This window comes from Carcharhinus amblyrhynchos, chromosome 27 (assembly GCF_965287045.1).
Source record: "Carcharhinus amblyrhynchos chromosome 27, sCarAmb.v2.hapA, whole genome shotgun sequence".
NCBI lineage: Eukaryota > Metazoa > Chordata > Chondrichthyes > Carcharhiniformes > Carcharhinidae > Carcharhinus > Carcharhinus amblyrhynchos.
In genome coordinates, this window is record NC_137350.1 from 38532066 (window position 1) to 38559175 (window position 27110).

At 41.7% G+C, this 27110-nt stretch overlaps 1 protein-coding gene across 2 annotated transcripts in view; it reads left to right on the top strand.

Moving 5' to 3' along the window:
• Window positions 1–27110, top strand: part of skap1 (src kinase associated phosphoprotein 1) — a 390268-nt gene that overhangs the window by 3759 nt on the left and 359399 nt on the right. For both annotated transcript variants that reach the window (XM_080213465.1, XM_080213466.1), the window contains exons 2-3: window positions 10190–10295; window positions 16730–16755. In XM_080213465.1, the coding sequence (XP_080069591.1) occupies window positions 10190–10295; window positions 16730–16755 (132 nt within the window). The remainder of the gene's footprint in view (window positions 1–10189; window positions 10296–16729; window positions 16756–27110) is intronic.

Sequence of the window (27110 nt, forward strand, 5' to 3'; positions counted from 1 at the left end):
ACTGTGGGAGGAAACCAGAGCACCCTGAGGAAACCCACGCAGACACAAGAAGAACTCTACACACGGTGACCCAACCTGGGTCCCTTGCACTGTGAGGCAGCAGTGTTAACCAGTGTGCCAACATGCCGCGTGACTGGGAGTCTTGTCGGGGAGGAATTTGACAAATGGTTAACCAAGGTTAAAATGTAGTAAGTAATCTCACAACATCAGGTTAAAATCCAACAGGTTTAGTTGGTAGCACGAGCTTTCGGAGTGCTGCTCCTTCATCAGGTGACTCACTTTAACCTGGTGTTGTGAGACTAGTTACTGTGCCTACCCCAGTTCAACGCTGGTATCTCCACATCAGAGGCTAAAGTAGTGAGGCACTGACCTCGTGACAGTTCCCTGGTAAAGATTGGATTTGGGGAAATCCAACATTTCATTACTGAAAAAATACTATCTGCTTAAACCAATGTCAAGTGGCAGATGAATAATTATTTTCAAAAAGTTTGAATAGAACAATGCTGCATGAAAGCAGGTCATTCAGCATATTGAAGGAGTTATTCTGTTGGTTGTACTTCTTGCAAGGCATTGCAATCATTTCCTTTTCTTGGATTTATCTAATTATCCATCTGTTTTGATCACTCTTTTTGTCCAGTATTTTCAGCTCAGAACATTTTTTGAAATATGAAAACTGTTGACAGGGATTGGTTGTTTATTCAAAAACAGAAAATGCTAGAAAATCTCCGCATGTTTGGCAGCAACTGTGGAGAGACAATAGAGCCAATGTTTTGAGTCTGGCTGACCCTTCGCCAGAGCCCTTTTTTTTCAGGCCATCCTGGTGTGGAAATGGAGGTGTAGAGGGATTGGACATTTATGGTGAGGAGGAGGTGGTTTGGGCTAGGGAATTGGAAGTTGTTGATATGGCGTAGGGCAACAGAGGATCATGATGTAGGTAGGAAGGGACTGGACAAGAGAGAAAATGGAGTCGAGGTAGGAAGAAATTAATTCAGTGGGGCAGGAACCGGCTAACACAGTCGGCCTACCGGAGTAGTTCTGTTTGTGGATTTTGGGAGGGAGGTAGAAATGGGCTGTCTGGCATTGGGAGACTGAGGTTGGAAGCTGTGGAGGGAAGATCTCCAGAGGAAATGAGGTCAGTGACAGTCCAGAAAACAGTGGCTTGATATTCGATGATGGGTCCATGGTCCGGAAGAGATCGGAGGAAATGCCTGAGAGTTTGGGCTCAGCCTCTGCAAGGGGTTATCCTGGCTTGAAGTGTTGCCTCTATTGTCCCTCCACAAATGTTGTCCGACTTGCTGAGACTTTCTAGCTTTTCTTTTCATATTCCAGCATCAGCAGTATTTTCCTTTATCTTGGTTGTTTATTAATGTGAAGATTGTGTGAAGGCAGTGGTGTTGTGATATTGTCATTGTCCTGGTAATCCAGAGGCCAGCATATATCTCGGAGTCCAGGTTCAAATCCCACCATGTTAGATAGTAGAATTTTAATTCAATAAAACATCTGGAATTAAAAGTCTAATGATGGTTGTTGATTGACGTAAAAACCCATTTCCTTTAGGAAAGGAAATCTGCTGGTCTACATGTGACTCTTGACTGTCACAATATTGTTGACTCTTTAATGCTTTAGCATTGTATTAAACTGCTAAGAAGTCTAAAAGGAATAAAACTGGAAGGATCAAGAGCCTAAACAACAACACAAATTCAGCCCTATTGATCTTGCAAAGTTCACCTTGCTAACATCTGGAGCTTGTGCTAAAATTGGGAGAATTCTCATGGAGTAGCTGACATAGTCATATTCATGGAATCATTCCGCACAGAAAATGTCCCAGACACCACCATCACTGGGTATGTCCTATGCCAATGGCAGCACCATACTTAAATAATGTCAACCTGGTGAAGCTACAAAACAGGACCATATGTCAAACAACACCATAGCTAAGTGATTCCACAAGCAATGGGTCAGACTGAAGCTCTACAGACATGCCATATCCAGTCATAAATGGTGTAGACAATAAAACGACTCACTGGAGAAGGAACCTTCACAAATATCTCCATCCTCAATGATGGGGGAGCCCAGCACATCAGTGCAGAAATGGATGATCCATCTTGGTCTCCTCCAGCGTTCTCTAGCATCATAGGTGCCAGTCTTCAGTAAATTCAATTGAGTTCATGTGATATTAAGAAACAGCTGAAGGCACTGGATACTGCAAAGGCCATGCACCTTGACAAATTCCTGCTAAAGTACTTGTGCTCCAGAACTTGCTGCATCCATAGCCAAGCTTTTCTAGCACAGCTACAACACTGGTTTCCATCTGGCGATGTGGAAAATTGCCCAGGTATGTCCTGTACACACACAACAGGACAAATCAAACCCAACCAATTACTCTCGATCATCAGCAATGTGATGCAAGGGGTCATCAAGTGGCACTTACTTAGCAATAACCTGCTCACTGACACTCTGGGTTCTGCCTGGGCCATTCTGCTCCTGACCTCATTACAGCCTTGGTTCAAACATGGAATAAAGAGCTGAACTTCAGAGGTGAGGCAGGGATGACTGATCTTGACATCAAGGCCACGCTTGACCAAGTGTGGCATCAAGGGAGTGTAGCTGGAATCAGTGGAAATTGGGGAAAACTCTTCACTAGTTGGACTCAAATATTCATACAGGAAAATAATGGTTGTGTTGTTGGAAGACAATTGTCTTAGTGCCAGGACATCACTGCAGGGCAGTGTGCTAGGCCCACTACCTTCTTGCTATCAAGATCAGTCATCCCCGCCTCACCTCTGAAGTTCAGGTCTTTATTCCATGTTTGAACCAAGGCTACCTTCAGCTTCATCAATGATTTCCTCCTGTCGTAAGGTCAGAAATGGGGTGTTTGCTATGTTCAACGCTGTTCTCGTACTGATGTGGCAAGTTCTGGATAATATCTAGGCTTGGGTTGACCAGTGACAAGTAATGTTGTGCCACACAAGTGTCAGGCAGTGACTATATCCAACCATTGCCCCTTGACATTCAATGGCATTGCCATCTTTTAATCCTCCTTTTATTGACATCCTGCAGGTTACCGTTGGCCAGAAAGTGAACTGGTCTAGCCACACAAATACTGTAGCTACAAGAGCAGGTTAGAAGCTAGGAATCCGATCTGCAAGAAGCGAGTAACTCCTGACTCCCCAAAGCCTGTCCACTTTACAGAAGCACAGGTTAGGACTGTGTTGGAATACTCTCCACTTGCCTGGATGAGTGCAGTTCCAGCAACAACTGGGCACCATCCAGAACATAGCAGCCCACTTTATTGGCAGCCCATCCACAAACATTCACTCCTTCCAACACTAAAATACAGTTGCAGCAGTGTGTACCATCTACAAGATGCACTGCAGGAACTTTGGCAGCAACTTTCAAACCCACTACCCATGTAGAAGGACATGGGCAGCAATACATGGAAACAGCCACCACCTGTACCATTCCCTCCAATTTGTTCAACATCCTGATTTGGAAGTATATTACTGTTCCTTCAATGTTACTGAGTCAAAATCTTGGAACTCCCTTCCCAAAAGCACTGTATTTACACCATGTGGACTGCAAATGTCCAAGAAGACAATTCACCACCTTCTCCAGGACAATTGGGGATGGGCATTAAATTCTGGTCTATCCGTGAGTGAATCTAAAAAATATAATCTGATGCCTCTGTTTAGAATCCTCAGCTGGCTTTCATGTGGGATTCAGGGGATTGATACAGCTGTGCATTGGCATGCTCCAGATGTTGTCCCCGGATATGTGAAGTTAAACAACTCAGGCATGCCGCAGGCATTCTGTTCCTACTATTGTAATTGGCTTATTGATGCAATATGTTTATATACGCTAGCTGGTTTACTTTTTGGGTATTGACGTTTTCTGAAGTTTGGGAATGGATTATCCATGGGCTGTCAATATTTGGAGGATTTCCATACACTCTAAATCACTTCCCTTGTGGGCTATTGAATCAGGCCAGTCACCAGACAATTATGTCTTAAAGTTGAAAACTGAATGTTGGAAATATGTGGCAGGTCAATTGTACTGAAGATGCACTAATCTTTAAGAACAACCCTTGATCAGAATTCATCTGAAACATCAGCTACATGTCTTTTTATAAAATATGTATAAAAAATCATAGTTTGTTTCTTGCTTGCTATACATTATTCTGCTGCCATGTGGCGAGAATTTACATGTGCTATTTGCTCTTGAAGAAAACACATGCTAGAGTATGTAGAAACAAGATTCAACCCTTCCAGCTGTCCTTTTGGTTTAGAACCTGGTTGTTCTGTGCCTTAACTCCATTTACCTGTCTGTTTTGTAAGCATTTAAACATATCAGTAATTTTGGCACTTTTGAATTGATCATAGCTGCATTGCCTTTTGAGGGAGAGTTCCAGACTCGCATTGTTTTGTGTGAAGAAGTGCATCCTGACAGCACCCTTTGAACGGGCTACCTCTAAATTTAAGATTATGTCCCTTTGTTCTGGACTCTCCTGCATTAGAAAAATAGTTTCTTAGTTTCTCCATCCCATCAGGTTGTTTAATCATTTCAAACATTTCAATTAGATCATCCTTCATGTCCTGCACTTAAGGGAACTATGCCTTGCCTTTGCACCCTGTCCTTACTGTAGGTTTACCCTTTTGCTCCCATATCATTTCTGGTGAATCTGTTCTGCACTTCCTCCAAGGTCAATATATCCTTCCTTGGCTGGAGTGCAGGCACTTCATATGGGATCTAACCAGTGCAATGGTGACATATTTTTGACCCTGTCCATTTTTGAGATGAAAGCTAACATTTTAATGGCAGCCGCTAGTTTTTGTTCAGCTACTAGAAACCATAGAAACCCTACAGTGCAGGAAGAGGCCATTTGGCCCATCGAGTCTGCATCAACCACAATCCCACCCCGGCCCTGCCCCTACATCCCTACATATTTACCCGTTAATCCCTCTAACCTACACATCTCAAACACTAAGGGGCAACTTTAGCATGGTCAATCAACCTAACCCGCACATCTTTGGATTGTGGGAGGAAACCCACGCAGACCCGAGAAGAATGTGAAAACTCCACATAGACAGCGACCCAAGCTGGGAATTGAACCAGGTCTGTGGAGCTGTGGAGCAGCAGTGCTAACCACTGTGCTAACATGCTGCCCTTGTTTGCAGATTGGAAAACGCTTGTGAATAACTACTTCAAGGTTGTGGGTGACCGAGGAAGTACCTTTGGATATTCTGTGCTTTGGGGGAGTGATGTGGCAAGAAGACAATGGTCTAGTGGTATTATTGCTAGACTATTAATCAAGAAACTCAGCTAATGTTCTGGAGACCTGGGTTTGAATCCCACCATGGCAGATGGTGGAATTTAAAAGCAATTAAACATATCTGGAATTAAGAATTTTGCTGATGACCATGAAGCCATTATCAATTGTCAGAAAAACACACCTGCTTCACTAATGTACTGTACGGAAAGAAATTTGCCACCCTTACCTGGTCTGGCCTACATGTGACTCCAGAACCACAGCAATATATTTGACTCTCAACTGCCCTCTGAACAATGGCAACTAGGGATAGGCAGTAAGTGCTGGCCAGCCAACAATGCAAATCATACAAACCAGCCTCCCGTACATTGACTCTGTGTACACTTCCCGCTGCCTTGGCAAAGCAGCCAGCGTAATTAAGGACCCCACATGTCCCAGACATTCTCCTTTTCTATTTTTTTCTGTTGGGAAAAAGATACAAAAGTCTGAGGTCACATACCAACTGACTCAAGAACAGCTTCTTCTCTGCTGCTGTCAGACTTTTGAATAGACTTGCCCTGCGTTAAGTTGATCTTTCCCTACACGCTAGCCATGATTGTAACACTACATCCTGCACTCTCTTGTTTTCTTCTCTATGAACAGTCTGCTTTGTCTGTACAGCACTCAAGAAACAATACTTTTCACTGTATCTTAATACATGTGACAATAATAAATCAAATGCCCATGTCCCAGGAATGAACGGTTCCAGGAAATTGGGGAGTTCAGTGGATGGCAAAATTTAAAACGAGCACTTTGCTTCAAGGTTCTGGAAATAGGGGGTCATTCAGTGTTTGGGCTAGAGGCTGGTGGAGAGAATGGGTTGCTGCATGGGAGAAGTGATTGGGTTAACTCTGGCAAGCGAGTGATGGCACAAGCGCACCCTGGGAATTGTAGTCCACCTGTCACGTGATGCAGAGACCGTTATTTGGCTCGAGCTGCTTCAGGGATCGGAAAGCAAGGCCCAGGCTCTGAGCCAGACAATAAAACCGACCAGCAACCCCCTAAAGAAACAGCTAGCTAGCACTGGGGGAAACTTTCCACCACTCAAGGATGCCCCAGAGTGTACATTTTAAAAGTATAGCCATCGTTAATAAGGCAGGAGAAGTGGCAATGTGCGCAGCAAACTCCCACACAGGCGCAGCCAAGTCAAATATACACACCAGGTTTTAATTTTGAAATTGCGGGTTAATTTTGTTAACATTTATTGCTGTCCTACGAGGTGTCTGTTACTTTTGTGAAGAAAAACTTTTTAAATTGGTTTTATTGAGTCAGCGCCAGTGACAGGTATCTAACTTTTGATTCTGTGACAGGTTGTTCTCATACATTAATGAATATTGTTTCACTAAATACAGTTAAACTTCTGCTGCTGAAAATTGAGTCACGCAAATGTGTTTTCAGTGACGAGGTTGACTCATTGGTGGGTGGATATTCTGAGTCTCGGAGTGTTTGTAGTAATTCAGGGACGGTGCTATTTTTGACAGGAAACTTCACCGGTATATTTTGAAGTGTTGGTGGTCTGCCGAGAATGAAAGACGTATCAACTTGCTCTGTAACAGCTGCCTGTGCAGATTCTTCTCGCTGACCACACTGCAACTCTGTGAATTGAGAAAGCAGAACACTGGCATTTTCAAACATCCTGTTGATCAGATTGTTTCTGACTTTTGTGAATGTTGCTTTTTGATTTGGTCTCTTGTTTCTTTTTCTCCTATTTTCATTATGACCGACCAATTTTATCCCTCATCCATTTTGCATACTTCCTTATTAATTATGCGGTTGCATGCTCTGTCACTTCACCTTTTTTCTTCATGGCGCTGGATGTTTTATTGTCAGCCAATGAAGAACTTGTGGTGGTGAAACGTGGTATATAAATGCAATTTTTTTCGGGAGAGGGTGAAGGGCTAAAGATATCCTGGTGTGATGCTGTTGGCCAGAAGATATTTCTAATCACTGAATATAGTGATCAGCTGCTGTACGTATTCTTTTACTATCAGAACTATAATCATTTAGATTTTACAGTGGAATAACCTGGCGATCCAAGTAACGACTGAGCAGCAAAGCTCAAAGGTGACATCTGCTCACCTTATCTGGAAAGTTTGAGATCTCTTCGTGTTTAAACTTTTTTGCCATGTATTGTAGAGACCTGCCCTGTAGAAATGCAAACTTCCACGTCTTCAGGATATCCCAAAATGCTTAATGGGAAAACTCAACAGCCAATTTGTGCATGACATGGATAATCAAATAATCTGTTTGGCTGAGGGATAAATATTGGCCAGAAGAACTCATCTGCCCTTGAATAGTGTCCTGGGATATTTTATTTCTACTTAAGAGCAGGAGCTTTGAAGATAATGATGCCAACAGTGCAACACTCCTGCAGCACTGACCACACCAGCAATGCAGCACTTCCTCAGTACTGCATTGAATGTTAGCTTAAATTTTATGCAGTCTCAAGTGAGGTTTGAATACAACCTCCTTCCACATTATCTCATTCTGATGCAATCCTCATTACTACACTTTATTTCCTGCACACATCCAGTGAATTTGATTTAATTAACAAGTGTTTTTTGTATTAACCACTTCCTTAAGACATGAGGCAAAGTAATTCTTTCAGCTGCACTTTCTCCAGTGATATTTTTTCTTCACGTTTATTCTGAAAGCTCTTTAGGAGGGGATACTCTAGCAGAAAATAGCTGAATGACACAGGATATCCCTAAATTTATTGTTTATTAAGAAAAGGACTTTCATTTATATAGTACTTTTCATGACTACTGGAGTCCTAAAATGCTTTAATGGCCAATTAAATACTTCAAAATGTAGTCACTATTTTCCTACCTCATTCCCTTCCAGCAGCACACATCCCACTGGCAAAATTAAGAGATGTTGATATGTCTCTAGTTACTTAAACTCACTTGTCCGGACTCTAAAGCACCAACCCAACAAAACATTTCTTCTTGGAACTAGGCTGTTAGCCCCCAGCTATGAGACAAATGTCATAGATGGATTTCTAACAATCTTCTCAGACAGCTTTGCACTGCTAGCCTAAAACTCCTCTCTCTGGTGGAATCATCACAATTTCAAACTGTCTGCCTTTTCAAGATACATTCCTCACCTGGCTTTATCCCATCAATCTGATATCCAGTAGATAAAAGCAAATTACTGCGGATGCTGGAATCTGAAACCGGGGGAGAGGGTGCTGGGGGATCTCGGCGGGTCTGGCGGCATCTGTGGGGAGAGAGGGGAGCTGATGTTTTGAGTCCAGATGACAAGGGGTCATCTGACTTGGGATGTCAGCTGTTTTCTCTCCTTGCGGATGCTGTCGGACCTGCTGAGATTTTCCAGCGTTTTCTCTTTTGGAATCTGATATCTGGACCCAGGTTTGAAACAAGGCAACAAGCCAGCATCTAAAACACTCTGCTGACCTCCTTCTGTATTTTTTAACATAACTCTCAACTTGGCAACCTCACAGCTTAATTTACAAAACTACTGTGTCTGGATAAATATTTATTTGTACAAATTTCAACTAAAAATAAAACTGATTTGCAAATCTTTATACTGGAACAACTTAGTCATTCTTCCACAACTTCGTCCAAAAAATACCTTACATTGAATGAAAAAAAAAATTTTATGTACATTGCGAGAATTTTCTCAAGTGGTTTGACTGTGCTTACTGAAGTGAACATTAAGTACTTGGCAAATGGACCAGGATATGTGCTTAAATGTGCTTGGGTCATAGCTCCTTTCCTGCTTAAGTGAATGGCAAGGGATTTGAACCACCTGGAATTGTGTGCAGTAAAGGTCAATGAGAATTGGCTTGGACCCATTGGGATTCTGCACAATGGTGAATGGAAAGGGTTTATGCCAGTTGGGATTCTGTACAAGAGTGAAGGAGGAAGCTAAAATAGGAGATATTCTAAGCCTTGTACCATGTGCTTAACTTTTTAACTGCCCTCTGAAGCGCACTGACAATCACTTTTTTGGCTACTTTGATCCGCCACTTTGAAGAAAATCCATCATTTTCTTGGGGTAATTGATGATGGACAATAAATGCTGGCCTTGCCAGTGACAGCCATATTCTGAGAATGCCATGACCATTTCCCCGTTTCTTGAGTTGGATTATCCCAGGGCAACACAGTATCAATGTGTTGTGTTCTTCAGTCAGATCCAGCTGTTTTATTCTAAAATTTTATCCACGTGTCATCTGAATGTTTTAGATTTGTTTCTGTCTTGTTCATTTGTTCTTTTAAAAAAATCATCCTTAAATTCTTCATGACCCTAATGGATGAAAATCAATCGTTTTTATGTGCATTACAAGGTTGTGATCTGTCTAAGCAATCCTGCTGAAAGAAATGCAATTTATTGAACTATTCCCATGGCAACTTGATTAATTCAATAAATTATTTGGTAAAACTGGTTATATTTCCTTCTGGTTGTCTTTCCTTCCGAAGTTACTGTTTTTTAAAATTTGATTTGACTGGTACTGTGTACCATCTGGTGCCAATACTGCATGGTCACTTTTGAAGCGTGATCCCAGATGGTGTGGTGGGGTAGTTGGCCATGAGAATAGAGAAGATCTGGAGGAGATTTGTAAAATAATTTGGGGTATTAGTCGGCTAAATAAGGCAAAATACTCTCTTGTCGCAAAAGTTCAGAATCCCTCAAACAACATCACTAGAACAGATAATCTGGTCATGTGGGTGCTTGCTGTGCACAGACTGATGCCATAATCCTGCATTACAACAGTGAGTACATTTCAAAGTGTACTTCATTGTCTCAAAGCACAACCATGAAAGGCAAAAGTATATGCTTTAATTAAAATGCTATCTTAAAATAGCACATGTTAAGTGACTAACAATTTTTGAATTTTTCTTTTCTGCCTCCTGTGACCAGACTCTGAATACTTTATAAGTGAAGTTCTACAAGGTGAAAAGCTCAGCAAGAAGGCAAAAGATAAAAGAGAGGTACTCTTAGAAGGCTTCCGCCTGGTGAAATACAAGTAAGTGGGATGCTTCGTGGTAAACTAATTTATCACGCCACATAAATAGCTTGCAGCTTAAAATTGAAAGCTCTGGATGGGCTGTGATGACCCAAAATCTTTTGCAGCAGTTGCCATTGGTGGACAAACTGGGTGGAAGTATTCCCTTTTAACTGTAGATGTGCAACTGCTGATGAATTGGGGTGCTGCATTTCATTCCTGTTTGCTCTCTTCTGAATTAATAGGACTTGCAGTGCAGAATTTTCAGCACACAACAGCCCATTTGACCCAACTAATGTTTTAAGCTCCATATGAGCCTCTGCCATCCTTTCCACCCTATCTATTGTATTGCTCTATTCCTTTTTCTTCATTATATGTTACAATTCTGCTTCGAATGCAGCAATGCTTTTGGCTCACTACTTCAATGTAGTAGTAAGATCTACATTGAATAGAGAACTTTCTCCTGAATTCTTTATTAGGGTTCATTTGCGACATTTTGATTGTCTAGCGTTGGACTTTCTTTCCCACATGTGAAAAAAATCTTGCTATATATTCTGTTATCCCTATTGAACCCCTTCATGAATTTAAAGACTTCTTGGGTCACCCCTTAATATTTCTTTTAGAGGATTGGTTTTGTACTCTGGCCTTTGCCCTTGAGAGAGGCAGAACTGCTATTAAGCACAGTGAGCAAGCAGCATATTGATACAGAACTGCTCAACTCCACCAATCTCTCTATTATCTAACATTTGGATGCCTTATGTCCATGCTTAAACTTACCTATGCCCTATGGCGTTAGAGCACATCAAAAATGATAGATACTTGTATGTATTTATTTAAACACATTTGCTCCTGACGTACAGCTGAGTAAAATTCAAACAAATGGCAAACTGGGATGGGGTAATATTGTGACAGCTGAGCTATAAAATGAGTCAATTTGATTGCAGAAGTAGTGTCAGGTAAAGTTCAGTCTGGATAGGAATTGGGTAATATATGCTGCTAGACAAATTAGTAATATATGAAGATTTTGAAATATTATCAGTTGTCTAGATTGCTGTTCTACATTAAACAAATGCCCTTCTTTCTGTCAATCAAAGCATCTTACCTAGGCCCACCCCCTGCCCTATCCCCATAACCCCATGCATTTATCCTGCTAATCCTCCTAAACTACACATTGTTGGACTGTGGAAGGAATCCAGAGCACCCGGAGGAAATCCCATAGTCACGGGGAGAATGTGCAAACTTCTCACGGACTGTTACCCACGGCTGGAATCTAACCTGACTCCTGTGGCTGTGAGGCAGTAGTGCTAACAACTAAACTACCATGCTCCCCAATCTTTTCTGATTTTACATTCTTGTGACACCCTTTGGATTATTTTACTACATTTAACAACATTATGAACATTAAGTTGTATTAAATGAGATACTTTTTAATGTGAGAACAGCAGTTAATTTTCAGGTGCATCATAGAGTCAATAGTTTTCATTTTTGATTGCTGAAGAGCTACTAAACTTTGTATGACTTCCTTCCGTTTATATCCACCACAGGAACTCTTATCTGTGTGTTCAGATCAGTCTCTTGTTGTTGCTCAGTGCATGGCTTTTGCTGAAATGATTGTTTCTGTTGACCTTGTTTCTATAACATGACTGTATTCTAGTCCTCAGTAAGGTGTGTTTAATGCACTGTTGGTTTCCCTTTATTGAAACATTACACGACAGTGGGAGAGATTTCCTTCTGTGCAATAAAATTACTACATAGGTGCTTACAATTTTGTCCATGAAACAGAGAAGTAAGTTTTTGTCCAAAGTGCCTTTTCAGGGTATTGGGCAAAACATATTAACATTACATATTCAGTGCAAATGAGTCTACAGCCATCCAGCTTTCAATTTTAACAAATTAATTCTTGGCATGTGGTCATTATGATCCAGGCTTGGTCCTTGTTGTGAAGGCATTACATTGGGCTGGATTAATTGAAATTGTTTGGTTCGCCACAGTAGCCAGGGATAAACTCACTTCCCAGGCATGTATTGCCTTTTGAATCAATGCCCAGTATCCTGGCCACCACCACTGATCGTTTAGAGAAGCTCTTAGTCTGCCATTGCCCTCTGATATGCCTGGGTTGATCATATTGATCAACTCGTTATGCGATCCTTGGCTTTATGAGAAAGCAAAGTCGCCCTAAAGTTTAGGAAATAATTTGGTGGAATAAAGAGAAGCTGTTGTCAGTGGCAGAAAGATCAGTGCAGAGGACATCAATTAAGGTAAAGGGTAAGAAATTGTCAACCTGTCTCCCTGCCATAGGGGCAACAGCCTTAGCCCCCTCCCGCCATCTCTGAAATCTGTCATTGAAGCTGCACCCAGTTTATGGTTTGAAAACCTAGTTGCTGCAAACCGAGAGTTCTTAAAGGACGATTCTAAATGATCACCACTGTCTTCAAGAGAGAAGAAACAGCCACAACTGCAGTGTGACTGCTTCAGTGAGAAGACGAAGGAGCAACAGCTTCTGAGGAAAGTGGCTTTCTTGTTGTGAACAAGCATTTGGATAATCTATCAAAATTTTCTGACTTTACATTTTTAACATGGCCAAGTTTTAACATCTGAAAGCTTGTAAAGTTTTTTGTGCATGCCTGGGGAAATCGTGCTTGTGTTTTTTATGCATGAGTGAGAAGTTGGACATATGACAATGTTACATGTTTTTTTTCAAAATCAAATGTTGTACTAACCAAGCGAAGTCCGCTTCTCCCTCTTAACCTGGTTGTAACAGTTTTTTTTCATAAATGACCCGAATTGGTAGATTCAAGAATAAGTTGAAAGGATAACATTTTGTAGGTGATTAGAAGGAACAGGGAGAGGGATTCAGTGGCTAGCTCTTGTTAAGAGCAGATGTGATGGGCTGAATGACTTCCTCCTAAGCTGTATCTCTCTTCTGATTGATTCTAACTCTCAATCTTGCCAGTGTTTGGGATGAGATCAGTGAATATTGCACTTGGGATTAAACCATGAATCCTGGACTGTACAGTAAGATTAAAATTAAATGCAAGATACCTAGTCACTTACAGTTTTCATAGAATTCAATCAGCAAGACACCAAAAATCCCAAATATATTTAAATGACATGGAATTTAACTTTGATTAGTGGCAGCGATTATGCCCACTTGGCACAAGTATCCCTATTACCGAACAATATATCCTTGCTCTTCACAAGCAATGCCAAAATTTAACTAATAAACAGATTGCCACTCTCCCTCTTGGGCCGTTCTGACATTTATCCCCATGTTTGCATCTGAAATGGAAGCTGCCTTTATAAACTTGCCATATTGTTACTTCCTTGGCATATTAAGTCTAAATCAGAAATTGTAGCTCTGTTGTATGTGGCTGTCCCTTAAAAGCTCAAGGGAACTGCAGCAGCAATAAAGACTGCCTTGCATTGCTAACATGTAACAAAATTTATATGTAGCACAAAAATGCTTCATAGAAGCATATTCTGGAAAATCTGTGATAGACCAAACGAAGTTTTGATCCAGAGGACTTTAGCAGAGAATGTTTGGGAGTTTTGCAGAAGTTGAATGGCTCTGTAAATTGCCGTCAGTAGGGGCAGGATGTGGAGAGTCGGTCATCTCATCAGTTGTAGCACCAGTGCCCGTTCTTTTGTTAAGTGCTTAAATCCATTACTGTATGACAGAGATTTGATTTGATGAAGCTATGAATGTTACCAACATTAATGTCTGACATCTGAATACATTCCTCCTGGGTCTGACTAGTTCCCTGAAGGTATCAGATATCATGCACATCCAGGTATAACATCACTACTCTATAATAGAGGATCCAAAGATTTATGTTTTTATTTGTTCATGGGATTTGGCTATTGCTGGCTCAACTAGCATTTATTGGCCATCCTTAATTGCCCTTGAGAAGGTGCTGGCGAGTTGCCTGCTCAAACTGCAGTCATGTGTGTAAGGACACCCACAGTGCTGCTAGGACATTACTTCCAGTATTTTGACCCAGTGACAATGAAGGAACGGTGACGTATTTCCAAGTCAGGATGGTGAGCAACTTGGCGGGTAACTTGCAGGTGGTGGTATTCCCTTGTACATGCTGCGTTTATCCTTAGATAACAGACGTCGTGGGTTTGGAAGGTGCTGACAAAGAAGCATCGGGGAAGTGCTGCAGTGCATCTTGTAGATGGCACACAGTGCTATGGTGGAGGGAGGGAATGTTTAAGGTTATGGATGGGATGCTAATCAAGTGGGCCGCTTTGTCCAGGATGGTGTTGAGCTTCTTGAGCGTTTGGGGAGTTGCACTCATCCAGGCAAATGGAGTGTATTCCATCACACCTCTGCCTTGTAGATGATGGATGAATGTATACGTATTTAATCTAGATTTTCTTTTGTAGACAGCACATAGGCTAATGGTAACCTATTAAATATAAAGTTACTAGTTTCAGCATTGTCTAACGCAAGTCTTGTCAAACTATTTGCTATTACTTGACTCTGGAGTGCTACCATAATTGCATTAATTGCCCTGATTGGAACTTGCTCCTAGATTAGATGTTTGGCCACATTGAACTGACTGTCAGCAGCATTATGTAAAACTGTTTGTTTGAATTTCTAAGGATTTTGTGTTTATAGGGAGGAAGACTTGAAGAAATTGGGCATTGATGAGACATAGAGATGATTTGATATTTAACACTAATTAGTGATATGTAGATAGATGGGAGGGAAGGTTGGTGTAGCAAATTGGGAGACAGTGGAATAATGTATTGTTACTGAACTAATAATCCAGAGACCCAGGCTAATGCTCTGGCGAACTAGTTTCAAATCCCAACATAACAGATGGTGAAGTTTGAATTCAATGAAAGTCTGGAATTAAAGTCTAATGATGACGATGAAACCATTGTTGATTGATATGAAAAAAAAAATCTTATTCACTAATGTTCTTTAGGGAAGGAAATCTGCCATCCTTATATGGTCTGGCTTACATGTGACTCCACAGCAATGTGGTTGACTTTTTAAAAGAAGTCCTCTGAAATGGCCCAGCAAGTCACTCAGTTCAAGGACAGTTAGGGATGGGCAATAACTGCTGGCCTAGATGTGATCCCACATCTGATTAATTAATAAAAAAAATGTTCTGTACAGACCATTAAGCTGAGCTCCGGGCAAAAGCAGTGACAAATTTATAAAAGTGAAAAGGCTACCATATTAACTGACTCTCTTCCAACGATAATAGAAGTTCATAGCTTTTACTGTATAAGAAAAAGGCTCCAGTTCCTGCCCTGGCAACTTAAAAATTAACTTTTGGTTTATAGTGTAAGTGTGTCACTAAGCAATTTTCATGCTGATATTGTGGAATGCTTTCATGAATGATGTAGCTTGCAATTTATTTTATTTCATAAAGGTCTAATTTATTTTTTGATTCCAAGTCATTGGAAAAAGTTCAGTGAAAGGGCCCCAGGGGTGGCAATGGGCTGTAAACCAAAAAAACTATGAAAAGAAGCTGTGAGCTAAACTGGCTGATTGGGGAGGGGGAAGAAATAGATTTGAAGGGAAAATTGTGAAGCTTTATGCCAAGTTAAGGAAAAGACTAAAAGGTCAATCTCAATAATACTTTGCTTGTCTTTTAGCCAACTTGGCTACACAATTTGGTGCTTGATAATGTGAAAGGGAACACTCATTTTCAATGTAGTTGGCATTTGTTGTCCATCCCTAACTTACCCTGAGAATCTGGTGGTGGTGAGCGATTGGTGTCTGTGTACTGATGCTCCCCTGTTGATGAAGGATTTTTATTTGTAATGGTTTGCTTGGCCATGTCAGACAGTACTTAGATGCACATCTGGTAATGATGATAAGTTTCCTTCCCTATAGGTATTGAAAGGAGTGCAGTGTTGACTCATTAAGACTAATTTTCCATTTCCAATGTCTTCACCATTTTCTTACTGTTGTGGAGCGACCAGTGTCTGTCTTTTCAGTTTGTGTTAATCTCTCCTGAGAATCTATACAGGCATATCTACTGAGCCCACAGCTCTTTGATTTCTGTTAAATGGGTATCTTTCCATATATTTTTACCCAAATACACACCCATTATGTTGAAAGCAAATCATTGCCTTTTTCTTACTTTGGATTATGGGTACCTCTTTGATCTCTTGGATGGGGTATGTGTAGCCATGGAGGGATAACATTAAAAAATGAATACTTCAAACATATATTCAAGTTGAGTAAAATTGTTAGAGGAAAAGCAATTCAATGGGTACCCCATGTCAAATGATACTGGTCAGTTGTACCATGTTAGTACCAGTCAGCATTGTATTTGAAGATGTCAATGTTTCTGGGCTGGGGGTAATCATATTGAGTGATGTGTGTTTATGGATGTTGGAATGGTCAGTGGGGAAACCCTGTTTGATGCACAATGCACTGAAAATTCTCATTGACTTTTATTTCTATGTCTTTTTTGTCTTTTTTACAGATATCAACAGGACTTTCAGTTGAAAGGTAAGTGAGACAGTATCTAGCTTTTCAGAGTTTGTGTCTTTATTTTCCAAAATTTTTGAAAGCCATGAGTTATTCATACCACATTTATATTGTTTTGTATACTCCCGATTATTTAATGCAAGAACACAAGCAGATAACTTGAAGTGTGTAGACAGCAGGCAGTCGTCTGACCCCATTCCCAATTCCCTCTTTCCTTTGCTCACCATTTGAGGATAGGAAACTCTCCCAAGTATTTGTCATGGCTGAAGAAAAAAACAGTCACAACAGACCTGGTTACAATGCCGGAAAAATAAGGAATGATGCTGTGCTGAATTGTCAAGATAAGAATACAGTGAGATTCTGTAGACTTGAAGGAGGTCAGGTTACAGAAAATGCTGATGGGCATCTGACAAGAAATGCCATGGAGAGTTGAACAGTCTGCCAGAGTTTGTATGCAATGCTCTGAACCGTTGGGAAGTATAGCTCAACTTGTCAGTATATGTGCAAAATATGGAAGAGAATGAGTCTTATTGATCAACACTGACTCCCATAGCAAGTGGGGGCTGTGACAGCTGACAGAGTAAGAAGTCTCACAACACCAGGTTTAAGTCCAACCAGTTTATTTGATAGTAATCCCACAAGCTTTCGGAAACGGTGTTTGTTCGTCAGGTGTGTGGAAGGTTCTGATCAGAGAAAGACATATAAAAATTCCTCTGAATATTTGTTCTGCTCGAATGTCTTTCTGGCATTCTGTAGAACTGAATGCAGCTTTGGATGTCCATTTGCATGTATAGGGATGATATCTGACATGAATGCCAACAGATCGATCTTTAGAATCATAGAGGTCTACAGCATGGGAAATGGCCCTTTGGCCTAACTTGTCTATGCTGCCCTTTTTTTTAAAAGCCCCTAAACTAATCCCAGTTGCCCACATTTGATCCATATCCCTCTATACCCATCATACCCATGTAACTATCTAAATGCTTTTAAACGATAAAATTATACCCGCCTCTACTACTACCTCTGGGAGCTTGTTCCAGACTCTCCACCCTCTGTGTGAAAAAATTGCCCCTCTGGACACTTCTGTATCTCTCCCCTCTCACCTTAAACCTGTGCCCTCTAGTTTTAGACTCACCTACCTTTGGGAAAAGATATTGACTATTTATCTTGTCTATGTCCCTCATTTGCTTAATCAGGCCAATTACAGTGATTTGTAGCAACAATGCAAAGGTAGCAGTTCTGGACTGCCAGGCACAATCCAAAGCACAAAGGATAATGGAATCCAACTCCCAACAATTTGGACAGGTGTCACAGCTCTGCTTGAGTTTTTCTTCTTGAGAATCTAGACACCACTGGAAGTTGACTTTGTCAGTGATGACCCTGCTAACTTTTTCCAGTAGCGTTTCTACTGCTTTGTTTAAATTGGCAGTGAGACCAGATGTGGTCATCAGGAATCTTTGATCTACTGCAGAGGAAGGGCTGATGCTCTGCTATACTATGAGAGGGAGAATGGCAAAAAGGAGATCAAGGTTCTTGCCTGTACCTGACAAGCTGTCTCTTCTCAGTGGTGCACTCTGCCCCTGCATGAGGGCACATGGGTCGGCCTTTGTCAGGGCACGTTGCTGCTTCTTGAGTGTTGGAGCTTGTTAGCCATAAAAACTTCAGATGTCTGAACAACCTGCCACTACCATTGCTGAAGCGGCAGGCTATAGCACCATGCAGAAGTTGAGTAACAGAGACAGGAAAACAAAGCTTTAGACTTCAATGTATGTAGATGGTTGTTTTCTGATGCTCATTAGATCACATTAAATTTATTATTTTGCACCGATTTCTCGTGTTCTCCATTCTTGAATAGCATGTTGGTGGATGGAAACAACTAAGAACCAATTTAAAGGTTAATAAGTAGCCCAAGACTTGGATATCCTGGTGTCCACTGCCAGGGTTTTGTTTAAAAATAATGTTGGTGTTGCATTTCACAAATTAACACTACTCTCATCGTCCACCTGCCATAGGAGAGTTCATTTCAGGGCCCGTGTTTCACTTGTTTAAAAACATGGTTGTCTGTAAACTCTGTAGCCTGCTGTGCAAAACAAATTGCACATTGTGGCTTCTTCTAAGGGGGTGGGGGAGAGGAGGTGGAAAGAAAGGAATGCTGCCAATTCCAACATTCCCCTTGCTTCATACACAATAACTACTTTTGCCTGTTGCTTAAATTATTATCACATGGTTTGGCTGTGGCTCTCAGGATGAAATTCCTGTCCACAAAATTTTAACTTATTAAGCTGACATTTGGTACACATCATTTTTGTTCAGGTTTTGAAATATGATTCTAATTTCAGGTCACAGCACTCTTTGCCAGGAAGGTCAAGTAATTGAACGATAATTGGTCTTTTTTCCCTGCCTTGAGTTTGCTGTGATTTTTGGACAATGTACAACTTTTGAGTTATGCCAGTACTCAGACTAATTCAACACACTAAGTTTTTCATTCAACATGTTTTAAACTTTTAAGGGGGATTCTAATTTAATGATGAATGGTTTACTTCAAAAAAGGATTGGTAGTCTAATGGTTCTTATACTGAACAAATACTCCAAAGGTTGTGAGTTTAAGTCTCACAATGGGAGGTTGTGAAATTGAATTTAATATATCTGTTAATTTGTAGAACTGACCATGAATGCTATTGGGCTATCATAAAAACCAAATGATTTGCTTAATGCCCTTCAGGGAGGGGAACCTGACATTCAGTCTAACCTTCATGTGACTCCAGTGGTGAACTCTTGATGCACTTGGGGTAATTATAGATTGACAATAAATGCCACACCGTATCCCAAAGGTAAAATATTAATACGAAGTGGAGGAAAATGTTAACAGAAAGGGAACTTGTATGGGGACAGTTAGGAGATTTCTGTTGTCCAACTGCCTTCAAACTTCAACCATGAAGTGGTGTTTGAGGCCATATTCTTTTGCTAGGACAGAAACTGATCAGTGGTCAAGGAACCCAGTAGCTGGTGCAGGCTTTGCCCTCTAACTCAGTCTTGGCAGTAACACCCTACTTCTGTGTTCCCTAATCAGCAAGAATTGTGGATGTTATTGACATGTGCTTGCCAATTGAAGAATTCTTATTTAAAGGGATCCATATTAAGGGTTTAAATGGATCTATAGTAGCTCTTTTCACTCTGATTACACTAATTGAAGGATATATGTGTATGCTGTCCATCATCACCCTCCAACTCACTAAATTCGCTGCTTCCTGAAGGTAATGTTGTGTGCATATAGGAGGAAAAGGCCAATCCCACAAACCAAACAAGTTTGGTTGGAATTGCTGACGTGGTGAGCAGCCATGTGGTGAATTCAGCTACAAGAGGTTCATTGACTTTATTAGGTCATCCCATGAAACAACAAGAGAGGTTGTGCATGGAGCAGAGGGAGTGACCACCCAGTGGAGAGATCAGACAGCTGCATAACTTGTTGGGGGCATCGCTGCATCTGAGTGGCACCAATCTGTCTTAACTACCATAAAGTCCCTCATTTTCAACTTTACTTCTTGCAGAAACTAAATGATCTGTCATGACTGCAGGAGAAGATGACATGCAAAGTCAATAATGGTCAAAATTAATAGCAGCATGCCTTCCCTCAGACCCCGATTGAGGAGGCTTTGGAGATGGTTGGGTAGCGGCGCAGCTGTGCATTGCACATATGCATAAAGACCACTGAGGAGTTGCCCTCCTCTCTTCATGGGCTGCAATGCCACATCATTCCACTGCACCCTACACCAGTGCAGATGCACTCATGTTGGTGGGTATACTCTTGCATTTAGTTCCAGGGTCGCAAATTGGAGAGCACATCACCGATGTGCCCAAGCAACTAATGTAGGATGTGACAACCAAACCCTCTTGACAGTCAAAAGTTGATGGAATGCCAGGCCTGTGCTGAGTTCTAGGCTGATGAAATGCTTTTGGAATCATCCATGAAACAGCAGTTGCTGAAGCTGCAACTGGAGAGGTGTTGAACATCTGGCAGAACTTTCAAAAGCTTTACATACTCATACTCTGATGATAGAGCCGTCCATCCAGGCAATGGTGTTTACTTGAATCTGGAGTGTGATGCATGGCTGCTTCCACTGAAAGATTGCCAGCCCTGGAGAGCGTGTACCAGGAAACCACTCGGTAGATGCTAGAGATGTGTGCAGTCTTGCATGCCATAGTATATGAGCTCAGTGCAGCAATGGTAAAGTGAGAGGGAGATGAGGTGCCTAGACCCTCCACCAGGTCCTCATTCTGCTCAGGCCTATATGTGCCTTGCAAGGGAGGAGGAGCAGCTGACTTCTACTTCTGGGGTTTCCTTTCAGGGCACTTTATGTGGATAGCAGCTTCTGAGTCCCTCTGCCAGTGACACTAATAATTTAATTAGCCATGATGACATAGAAGGCCCACACAGGAGTCCTTCAGCATGCTAGGGCCTCCAGGTCTCACTTAGCCAGAGGACAGCTGCCAACATCATCTGAAGCCATCGGCCAGCACATTCAGCAGCCTGCCTCCATCTCCATTGCAGGGTAGAGGTAGAGTGGGTCGGGGGGGGTGGTGCGTGGGTGGGGGCTGTGTATGCGTGTGGAAGTACCTCACCAGAGCACTTGTGAAATAATTAAGAAGAGCACATAGCTGTACTTGGGATTCACAGGTGAATATAATATGTATATTTAAAATATAATTTCTGTTGTGGTTCTAATCTTTCTTTGTTGTTCCAATTTTTGCAGCTCTATGCGATCTCACCTGCACCTTTGCTTCCTCCCATAATGACCGTTTTCCATGTCAGTTCTATTTAGTCACTTATCTTCCACAAGTCTTGAGTGTGACTTTGAAGCAAGAAGTGCTGTCACATGATTTCTGTATCACACCTCCTCACCGTGCCTGTCCACCAGCTCTGATGCACACACCAAGGAAGGAAGATAATTGGTCATATAAAGTACAGATCGCAAACGAGTGGGCATGTGTTGGATACTTGGTTAGCAGTAGACTGTCTCTATAAGCACCAGTTCCTCCACTCTGATCACCTGAATGCAGATGTTGAGCCTCAGGGTGGAGGATCATCCTTAAATGTGGAGCAAGAATGGAAAATGTGTGTGGCACTGTTCAAATTTCCAGAGCATATACACACGTGGAGAGAGTTTGGAGAAGTCCATCTCGAGTGCCATAATGTCTTTGGTCTTTTCCATGGAATTAGATGTCAATACAAAGAATGGCCACTTCGTAGAAAATCTGAATTTTGGCAGGAAGAGAATTCATGCTAACCCACAGTAATGGCCTGCAAACTTTTAAGAGTGACATCCATTCAGCTACTCTTGGAAGTGCAGCCAAGCATTCTCCAGTTCTTGTTGAAATATAGTTGAGCCGTGGGAGGGCAGATTGAGAAAGGACATGTGGAAGTGGGGGGTTCCTTTCTGCTCTCAAACTTTTCATCCCTTGCCACTCCTCTATTTCTCCTCAAGCCTGCATCAGAGTCTCATAGGCTGACTCTTGCTTAGATGACAAAATTTGCCCCTGCACAGGTGCAAGAGGAGTCCCAATATCCAGAGGACATTGATCACAAGAATGTCAGGTGCCAAACTAGGGGAATGAACAGACTATCTGCAGACCTATAGTACCAAGTAGAAGTCAGAAGACACTGGGCTCACTTGGATGTTTCTAACAATTCACTTTTTATATGTAAAGGAATGTTATGTTTTATTTCAAGTCTCTATAGTCCAGTTATTTATGTTGTTACGTCCACCTTCCAAATGGTATTAACCTTAAGACTGGTATGACCAGAGTGGACAACACACAAACGATGTGAATGAAACTAAGGGATTTTAGACTGTAGGAATGATTTGTGTTCTGACCTTCATGATTTAAATTGCTCTCCAAACTATTACCAATCCATTTTATAGATTGTTTTCTCAATTTTTAAACCCATGTGAATTGGTCATGATCGTTACTATTTTGCTGGGGCAGATGTGGAGTTTCTGTTTCAAATCAAAAGTCTTTAAAACTTCTGAGGGGATGGTTGAAAGTTTTTGTTGTATCTTGTTGACTATTCAAACTTTACTTTTGTTATCATTTTGAACATTTGGGCTAGGTTACTCTGCCATGTAAATCAGAAACCACTGTTTGCACTCCAGCTTGAGCCTATTCCTCTGGATTTACTGTGCGACTAATCCTACAGCAATCAATCTTACAGACTGCTCACGAATCCAGCAATTTATGGATTTTTAATGCTCAACAATTCATGATGGCAATTAAGAGGTTTCTACATTTAAATTGAAGATTTTTGGGCCTTGTAGAATTCTTGTGAGTGGTCAAATGTCTATTTACATTTAATAGAATTGACAACAAATGGGTCATGTGCCCTAACTGATACGCAGGCACCTTGTGTTCCATGCTTCATTTATCTTTTTCTGTGTGCTTGATTAGCTTCCCCTTATCTAACCCTCCGGTCTGAACTCACTCACTGGGTACGTTGTTTAGAATTTAAGCACAGGTTGTCCGAAACTTGTGATTCAGTTCCTAGCCTGGGAATTTTTCAATGAAATCAGAGATTATCAGTAAGGGTGATCACAAAACAATTTAAAAAATTTGGTTTATGGAGTTATAGAGTCTTTAGCATGAAGTGATTTGCCAAGCTATTTTTGACAATACTTTCCAAATACACCACATCTTTCGCATATGCAAGGCAAAGATCCTGCAAAAGAACATCACCATCTGCAATTTTTTTCCCTAGGCCATATCATCCTGATCTGGATGTATATCATTGCTCCCACTCTAACAGGACTCTAGGCATACCTGCACCATAAATAGCTAGGGTTCATGACAGCGTCTTACCACTACCTTTTCGAGATCAACTGGGGATGAACAACAAGTGCTAAGTTCTTCAGTGATCTCTCATCCCAGAGAGTATCCAATCAGACTATGCTTTGGAAAGACGGAGATTGAGGAGCAACCTGATAGAAGCCTACAAGTTTGAGAGGCGTGGACAGAGTGGATAGTCAGAAACTTTTCCCAGGGTGGAAGAGTCAGTTACTAGAGGGCGCAGGTTTAAGGTGTGAGGGGCAAGGTTTAAAGGAGATGTACGAGGCAGATTTTTTACACAGAGATTAGTGGCTGCCTGGAACTCGTTGATCGGGCCCTTGATACTTTGGGGGTTGGTTCTTTAGGACTTCAGCTGGTTGGGCCATAAAGAATTAATTGTCAGGCTGTCATTCACTAGTACAGATTAATTACCAGTGAAAACATAAAGTCTGCCACTGTTTAATTTTTATGATGTATTTAAAAATGTCCCAAATGGGTGATGTTCCAAAGGAGCCCAGCCAAAAGGCTGAGTTTAGTCAAAAAGCTCAGTAAATCGGGGCAAGATGCTATAGCTGTAAATTTGATGGAATGTGTTAAGTGCAGGAAATGGAATGGGCAGCTGAAGTGGTTTTATCAACTGCGAACAGACAGTAGAAATTTGATTAGTGGTTTCTACAGGGCAAACGTGTGTTTTGTTGGATTGTAAACTTAGCCAGTGATTTATTCCAGTCATCCTGGAAGCGTGGACAGACGATTGGCTGTCTAATAGGAAGCAGAGAGTTGGTATCAATGGGTGCTGTTCTGATTGGCGGTTGGTGACTAGTGGAGTGCCACAGGGGTCGGTGCTGGGGCCTCAGCTATTTACCATTTATATAGACGACCTGGAGGAGGGGGCTGAGTGTAGGGTGACAAAATTTGCTGATGACATGAAGATGAGTGGAAAAGCAAATTGCGTGGAGGGTGTGGAAAGTCTGCAGAGGGATCTGGATAGGCTAAGCAAGTGGGTGAGAACCTGGCAGATGGTGTATAATGTTGGCAAGTGTGAGGTTGTCCACTTTGGCAGAAATAGTAGTAGGAGGGATTATTATTTAAAAGGCGTGCATGAGTCGCAAAAACCCAGTCTGCAGGTGCAGCAGGTGATCAAGAAGGCAAATGGAATGTTGGCCTTTACAGCGAGGGAGTTAGAATATAAAAGTAGGGAAGTCTTGCTGCAACTGTACAGGGTACTGGTGAGGCCGCAGCTAGAGTACTGTGTGCAGTTTTGGTCGCTGCACTTGCGCAAGGATATATTGGCCTTGGAGAGAGTGCAGAGGAGGTTCACTAGGTTGATACCGGAGATGAGGGGGTTGGACTATGAAGAGAGACTAAATAGACTGGGTCTGTACTCGTTGGAGTTTAGAAGGATGAGGGGGGATCTTATAGAGACGTATAAGATAATGAAGGGGATGGATAGGGTAGAGGTAGAGAGATTCTTCCTGCTTAGAAAGGATAGCAGAACTAGAGGGCACAGCCTCAAGATAAGGGGGGGGTGCAGTTTAGATTGGAGTTGAGGAGGAACTTCTTCACTCAAAGGGTAGTGAATCTCTGGAATCCTCTGCCCGTTGAAGTGGTGGAGGCTACCTCGCTAAATATATTCAAGTCATGGGTGGATAGGTTTTTGATAGACAAGGGAATTAAGGGTTATGGGGAGAGAGCGGGAAAGTGGAACTGATCCACTTCAGATCAGCCATGATCTTATTGAATGGCGGGGCAGGCTCGAGGGGCTAGGTGGCCTACTCCTGCTCCTATTTCTTATGTTCTTATCCTACTATTATTTTGGTGTCATACATTAGCAAAGCTGTGTTTATGCCAGTACTTTTTTTCTATCCTCTCATTGAAAGGAGTTCCTAATCTATTTCCTCGTTCTAGGAATCCTGACTTACCACCGACTTATGCTGAGAGTTTAATGGGCCAAAACTGAGGATAACCCATTATGTACGGGTGCTCGGTCTTTGTTGGAATGATTTTACTCCTTGATTTCCCCAAACATGCACTCTTAACAGTCTGAGGTAATCATGCTTTGAGCTACACCTGAAGCCTGATGTGACCTGTAGTAGGTTCTGTGTAAAACACCACTAAAAAGATTTAGAAATATTTATACATGAACAATTGATAATTAACTCATCTCAGGTTATTTCCATTGGATACCTTTGTGATACCCAACTTTCATTGCTGGCTGCTATCCTATCTGCCAACATTTTCATATAAGTTTTATTCCTTCTAATTTACACTGCAATGTGAAATTGTCTTTGAAGCTAACATTGAAGGTTAGCTAAAAGTGCTGTGGTCACACAGTAAATGCTAAGTAACACTCCATCTTGCTTGGTGGTGACCACACACCCAGAATAGCACTGTTTGCTGCACCATTGTTAATTATTTTCACTGGTCAGCTGGTTCTGTGACTTCCTACAATACGTTCTTCACATTGAACTGTATAGTTAATTGTACCCCTAGGCCACTGCCTGTAAATGATTGGTTCAAGACTTTCCTTTCCTACACCCAATCATCTCCAACTCCTCATAAACCTGGTAGGGAAGAAAGTACGAGTAATTATTTAGTGCCTTTCATGACATCAATGAACTGTTTTAAAATAATAGCAACAGATCATCGTGTTTCCTATGTTGCAATAAGTGCAAAATAAGGTTTCATAGAAACTAGAAGTAGGAGTAGGCCATTCAGCCCTTTGTGGCTGCTCCTCCATTCATTTTGATCATGGCTGATCATCAAATTCATTATCATGATCCCTTCATATCCCTTGATACCTTTAGCCCCAGAGCTATGTCTAATTTCTTCTTGAAATCAGACAATGCTTTGGAAAGACGGAGATTGAGGAGCGACCTGATAGAAGTCTACAAGATTGAGAAGCATGGACAGAGTGGATAGTCAGAAACTTTTCCCAGGGTGGAAGAGTCAGTTACTAGGGGGCACAGGTTTAAGGTGTGAGGGGCAAGGTTTAAAGGAGATGTACGAGGCAGATTTTTTACACAGAGTAGTTGCTGCCTGGAACTCGTTACCAGGGGAGGTAATGGAAGCGGATATGATAGTGATTTTTAAGAGGCGCCTTGACAAATGCATGAATAGGATGGGAATAGAGAGATATGGTCCCTGGAAGGGTAGGGGTTTTTAGTTAAGTTAGGCAGCATGGTTGGTACAAGCTTGGAGAGCCGATGGGCCTGTTCCTGTGCTGTAATTTTCTTTGTTCAACTACATTCTGTTAGAATCATAGAATCCCTACAGTGCAGAAGAAGGCCATTTGGCCCATAAAGCCTGCACCAACAATAATCCCTTCCAGGCCCTATCCCAGTAACCCTATAATCTCCCTGACACTAAGGGGCAATTTTGCATGGCCAATCAACCTAACCCCCACACCTTTGGACTGTGGGTGGAAACCTGAGCACCTGGAAGAAACCCACACAGACACGGAGAATTTGCAAACTCCACACAGTCACCTGAGGCTGGAATTGAACTCGGGTCTCTAGAGTTGTGAGGCAGCAGTACTGGCCACTGTGTCACCCACA